At 41.7% G+C, this 6,131-nt stretch overlaps 1 protein-coding gene across 2 annotated transcripts; it reads left to right on the forward strand.

Moving 5' to 3' along the window:
• The first annotated feature begins 40 nt into the window (after window positions 1-40).
• On the forward strand, window positions 41-4,291 carry jpt2 (Jupiter microtubule associated homolog 2). Of its 2 annotated transcripts, none has more exons than XM_040191124.2 (5): window positions 41-657; window positions 1,471-1,622; window positions 2,063-2,214; window positions 2,679-2,718; window positions 2,798-4,291. In XM_040191124.2, the coding sequence occupies exons 1-5, from the start codon at window positions 602-604 to the stop codon at window positions 3,070-3,072; spliced, it is 675 nt and encodes a 224-aa protein (XP_040047058.1). In that variant the 5' UTR covers window positions 41-601; the 3' UTR covers window positions 3,073-4,291. The 2 variants fall into 2 exon arrangements, with proteins under 2 accessions (XP_040047058.1, XP_077940093.1); XM_078083967.1 differs by having other exon boundaries at window positions 472-657; window positions 2,813-4,291.
• The last annotated feature ends 1,840 nt before the right edge of the window (window positions 4,292-6,131 follow it).

Raw genomic sequence — 6,131 nt, forward strand, 5'->3', positions numbered from 1 at the left:
AAGTTCCGCCCAGAAGATGATTGACATGTTGACGATCAAATCAATAGGCGAAAAACGGAGGATGCACTGGAATTACTTCCCGGCGTACGCCGAAAACAATCCCGGTTAAACAAATATTTAAAACTTAGAACACATTCCCGTTATTCAAACCAGGCTCACCTGTGTCACTAAACAAGAGCCATATGTCAAGAACACCGCATATATTTGGTGACTTTGGAAGACCATCAGGGTGGAGTTTTCTTTGTCTATTGTTTATATGCATGTATGTTTGTACGTGTTGACGTATGTATTAATATATATTAATACAATCGATGGATTAATAGATGCATTAATATTGTAATAAAATAATAGTTTCTCTCCAAATAGTTCTACCCCATGGATTCCTTGATAAATGTTCCTGAAGGCATACCAGGTGTATGAAACGAGCGCCCCACATTAGTCGGCAGCTTGGCATTGGACCAATTGTATTACTGCGTGTCATAGTCGGGGGGGCTGAAATTCTTCACCCGGAGTTCACGCGCAGACAGGAACTTGCTGGTCGTCCAGTTGGCAAACCGACGAAGTTGTCTTGGAAGACTTGTGGGCTCAAAACAAAACCATTATGACTTCGACGAACATGTTTCAGGGGTTAGCCACGGGTACAAAACCAAGTTCCAGGTAAATACTATTGTCGTGTAGCTTGGGTATCTGCGTGAGAAATGGCCGACAACGTCTTATTTCTAGAGTCGGCGTTCGTTCGGTCCGCTATCTCATTGTAACGTTAGGTTCACGTTATATGACAGAAGCTCCTTTAAACCTACGCTTATTTTCCCCTACCACTTTTTTAAAAAAACATTACAAAAGCAATGAGCGACGTGACAAGTGAGATAAGCGAGGTGGCTTGGTTTGAGGTGTCTTGGCAAACTTTGAACAGCCGAGAATTAGCTTTTAAGCTAACCGACCAGGCGTTGTCTGCTGCGCTGGCGGAAGTGTGGGGGGAACCTCCCCCCACAACCGCTCTCCTTTGTACTGGCCATAGGCCTCCAGGTTCCCTTTAGTGACTACAAACCGCAAGTTTCGCCAAGTAGTCCAGAACACGTACGTATCGCATGCGCCAACAAGCCATTGTTTCCGGATGCATGGCGCCAGTCCCCGGTCCACTACGACACCCGGGCGATAACCAGATAACGTGTTATTTTACTGCCAAGTCGCAGACTGTCGTCTGCACTGGAACATATTCTTAACCTGGTTGTCTCACTCTTCTTCATGTGCCATCGTACCAAAGTAGCATATTGTTTCTCTCCGTAAACATGATCTTCCATGACATGATTAACATTTTTGCAGGGATCCACATTTCAGGACAAGGGTTCAGTAAAATGCGGAACCGTCCATCTGTATTGAAAGTGTCTTTGACAGGTCAATAAACGAAACCGAAAGGGTTAGATTGGATGGGAATCTTATTAAACTGCTACTGTTCTCCCTCCCCTGCAGGGTGTTGCAGCCTCCTGGAGGTGGCTCCAGTAACTTGTTTGGAGGCTATGAAGACGACTCTGCAGCATTAAGAAGACCTAACAAGATGGCCTCTAAATTGTTTGCTCCACCAGAGGAGGTCCAGAGTGGACCCAAGCGTTCCAATCCTCCAGGTCAGACCCACGCGCCATGCCTAGCTGATCTACAAAGGCTGATCGGCCATAACCTCTATCAGTGTTACTATGTAGTGATACATTGAGTATAAACATGTAAATAGTTCTGTGCCTGAATGCAAATCCTCCTCCAAATTCCGTGGAGTATCTGGTATAGTTGTAAGTTTTCCGTCCAGCATATTGTTACAAAATGGTTCTGGCATGTACTGCTGAGTCACCCTGAATACCATACTGTATCTGTGTATTTTTCACTGGGATGTTAGCATCCCACTTTATGTGTACAATATATTACAAAATAGTTCTTAATACCAAATAACCACTGTACATTTTGGCCATGTGTCATTACTGCAAGACTTCACCAGCCAATCAAAGGTTACAGAGAAGAATGTGCAATATGTTACTGCTGCCAAACATACGCTCATTGGTGATGTTTCATGTAGGTGGGAAGAGCAGCGGAATATTCGGGGATCCTGAGCCTCAAACTCGTCAACAGCGACACAAACCTCCTGGTGGACAAACAAGTAACATATTCGGTGCTGCGGAGAGTGCACCGGCCCAAACCGTAAACCGAATGCACCCAAATAAGCCAAAGGTAGGCCGAGCACCTGGAAGGTGTATTCTGTCCCAAATGTGATCCTCATTTAATCCGGTACGACATGAACATATGCAAAATGTGTGACATGCACTGGTGTATCCATCAGTCCTCCATATGGGTCCATAGTGCAACCAGAGTACTGTTGGACTGCTGAGTCACTTCATAAGGATCTCCGCAGTGATTTAAATTCCAAGCAAGCACTTCTTAAGAAATCTATGAAGTTACCAGTTTTCTGTAAACTGGTTGAGGGTGTTAATATTTAATCGGCTAAAGCTAAATCATGTCAAGATTATAATTAAACATACCTACTTTGATAGGAACAGGATTGAAGTTGCACTGTTTAAAGATGCTGCTTTAGTTTTATTAAAGTAACATGAGTGCCTTTAAAAAAAACAATAATAATAATTAAGTCCTTTTTTAGTTGATTATACAGCAAGAATACTCTTATTTCTATTTTTCAGGACAATCTAGGTGCGGAACCTGAACCCAAATCATCACCTGGTGAGTCACAAAACTGAAAATGTCCACTGATTTAAATTTATATTTCAGTGCAAAAAAGGGGTTTATTCTTTTATTCCAGTGTCTTCCCTTCCAGCACCAGAAGCTACAGTTGCCCAACCTGAAGTGAAGGAGGAGGTGCCTCCGCCATCTCCCATGCCGGCCAAGGAAGAGCCTGCTGTTGTCCTGGCCTCTCCTGAGCCCCGCTCTCCCCCTCCCTCGTCCCCACCTCCCGAGGAGACGAGTCCTAATGATGGTGATGGGAAGAACCACGAGCCGCACCTGGGACCCAAGCCTCGCTCTCACAACAGGGTCCTCAACCCCCCCGGTGGAAAGTCTAGTGTGGTGTTCTACTGATCAGCTAACACGCATCTCTTTGTCTGCTCCCCTGTCAATCTTCTCTCATTCCAACGCCCCTCTCCCACAGTCACCTGTACATTTAAACACGGCGCAGGATGTTTTTGTTCTCATCAGATTCCTATTACAAATTGCACTTTCAGCCCTATTTTTTGCTTCCAACTCTTTCCCCAGTTATTCAACGGAATCTACTGCAATCATTCGATCTCCAATCAACCCCCTAACTGTGACACTGTGATCACAATCATTACCGTAACTCAGTTGTTTCCTTCTCTGTTTGTAAATGTGCTTTGGGTTCGGCCACAGTTAATCTTTTTTTTTTTTTTTTTTAGGCGCTGTGGCGTCTCACGGGTGGTTAAGACATTGGCGTGCTTGTACAATTGTCAGCTTTAAACGGTTCTTTGTTTAAATGATTTGGTGTAAAAGAAAAAAAAACTCAATCAGAGCATTAGCTCAAATTTGACGGTGTTTGTTTTAAACCGTAACATGTAGCTGTTCCATCAGGAGGGGATGAATACTTCACCGATGTAATATTAAAATGTTTCAGGGAGTTTCACTAGTACTACCTTTCTGTGGGTTGCTGGAACTTTATTTAATTGCTACATAAAACGTTTTGTTTAACTAAACAATCTGTTGGACTGCTACCAATAGCTGTATATCCAAAGCCTTATACCAGCTTGGGATTTTTCCTCTTTCTTGCCTTCTCATGCTTCATCCCGTCATTTCAACATGAATAATCCGTTGCCCGAGCACGACTTATGTTCAAGGATAGATGCTAAAAATTGACCATGAAACCACAATGATGCAACGGTTTACTCCTAAAATATTTCTGCTTCCTTAAAGAAAATTCCATTTTGATTGTATGCAGATTGATTACGCTGGTACTTCTCTGCTTCCTCTTCATTGCTTGCTTTACCTGAGAACACACCTTCCATGCTTGGGGTAGGCCTCTGATTATGTTTTAAATTAAAACGGCTGAAGACATGTGAACTCTGGACAATCGCGTGACCTGCCTGGGTCCAGGTGGGCTCATTGATAGAAACCTTTTCTCCCAATTCATGACGCACGTTTGTGGTATTCTGGTGCTGGCCTGCCCCCCCCACCTCCCCCCCTCGATCCCCCTGCCAGTCCTCCCGTGTGTTGATGTGCCTGGCAGGCAATAAGCACAGCAGAAGAAAATCCTGTGTATTGCAATAAAACTGTTTGTTTTGCATTTAAAGGTTGTTTTTGTTTACTTTCTGAAAACACAGCAGATTCTGAACACGGTTTCTCTTATTTTAAAGCAGTTGAATACTTAGGTTTTTATTTAGGTTTTCATACGGAAATGGAAATGCCATGCATACCTTGCTAACTGTTGGCCCGAGTCTACCTAATGTAATTTACTTTTGTTTCTCAGAAAGTCCTGATGCTTTTGCCCAGATTTCCCAGTCCAGCAGCGCTCTGTGAGAGCGGTGTCGTCTTGCCGTGGAAGAAGATGCAGTTCTAGCTTTATTTCTTTGTATTTGTTTAAGCAGCAGTCCAAATATCACGTGTGTGTGTTATACAGAGATAAACATGAGTCCTTTTTTAGATGAGTCTTTGAAGCCCACAATACTTTATTTTTTTTAACTTTACATTCAAGTATTAATAGACTGGTATATGTCAGATTAATATGCTCAAACACACATTTCATGAAAATGGACACATTGGTAGTTGTCAGGCTTGTAATTTAAATGTCGTGCTCTGCAAGTTGGTAGAGTGACTGAAGGCATCGGAGAAGAATGATTCCGTCTTTTGGACCACTGTGACCAACGCAGCCTCTTTGACACCCAATCCTGTTTCATGGGCAATAATGCGTTCGGTACCATTAAAACCAGACCCTAGCGTGACTTCCTCCACCAGACCAAGAGCCAATGATCCTACAGAGTGAGCTGGTCCTCGGATTAGACTGATCCCACCACCTCACATTTAACGTCCTCTTGTCAAAGAATTAGTAAGTGACCAAGCAAATTTTTGTTAATATTTAGTTTTCACAGCATAAACAGATTCATGTGGGTTGAAAGCTCCCAAACCATTGTTGATTTTTAATGGAGCGCCCAGCTTCTGCTGTCAGCCTCTGAGCAAAACTGATGAGTGGTGTGAAAAGAAACTATGATTCGTATTTCACTGCCAGCTGCTGAATGAAACATCAACAACCGACTATTGCATTTCACTCTCATCTCCCCCCTCAGAGTGGTAATTTAAAAACGTTTTGTAGTTGTTAGATATTTAGGTGGTTCGAATTAATTTCTGCTTTGAGCGTTGGGCGATACAGCAGCTTTAACGCTCCAATGACCCCCTTTTTGTCTCCATTGTTAACTCTCTTCACAGCAAACAATAGTTCAAGCTTCACTCGTCAGCCTGAAAGAAAGTTTAAATGAAAGATGTTTGCTCTCCACTCCTCTTTTTATTTTATTGTCAAAAATAATTTTCATTTGTTCTCTCCCCTCTTAGAATGCAGTGTAGCATAAATTCTTACCTGTTGGTATTGTTAATCCTTTTATAGAGAGAAATAGAGAAAAATGATTTACTTTTGCTATACATTTACGCAGCATCATTTAAAAAAAAATCAACACAAAAACATTTTCAGAATCTTTTATGAGAAGCATTGCTGTGATTATTTGTTTGTGCTTTAATATTTCTTCAAGACTTATGGTAAATATGTTTTATACTTAGGAAACTTTAAAATTTGCATAAACATACATTTTGAGGCAAATGCTCAAACAATTGGAGAGATAAGCTAAACAGAAATTATTTAAACTGCGATACTTTCCTTTTGCCAGGTGGGAATGTCCCAATTTACGGAATAAGAGTGTAGAATTAAAATGGTCCGCAAAATACAAATTTATAACTTAAAAAATATCTGTAATTGATTTGTTATGTCTGGACTTTTGGTTTCATTTATTGGGGAGTGCATTGTCACTATTATTTAATTCTAGCAGCAGTTACTGTACTACTGCACACTTTGGTGAAGTATAATACAAAGATAGTTGTAACTTCCAGTTTTAACTTCCAAAATAAAACCAAACAAGTTTGTGACC

This window comes from Gasterosteus aculeatus, chromosome 11, assembly GCF_964276395.1.
Source record: "Gasterosteus aculeatus chromosome 11, fGasAcu3.hap1.1, whole genome shotgun sequence".
Lineage (NCBI taxonomy): Eukaryota > Metazoa > Chordata > Actinopteri > Perciformes > Gasterosteidae > Gasterosteus > Gasterosteus aculeatus.

Bases quoted from the DNA above. Each gene is read 5' to 3' on its own strand.
- jpt2 (XM_040191124.2), top strand. From the start codon at position 602: ATGACTTCGACGAACATGTTTCAGGGGTTAGCCACGGGTACAAAACCA. The intron at 658-1,470 runs GTAAATACTATT...CCTCCCCTGCAG, and splicing joins GGTACAAAACCAAGTTCCAG to GGTGTTGCAGCCTCCTGGAG. The intron at 1,623-2,062 runs GTCAGACCCACG...TGTTTCATGTAG, and splicing joins CAAGCGTTCCAATCCTCCAG to GTGGGAAGAGCAGCGGAATA.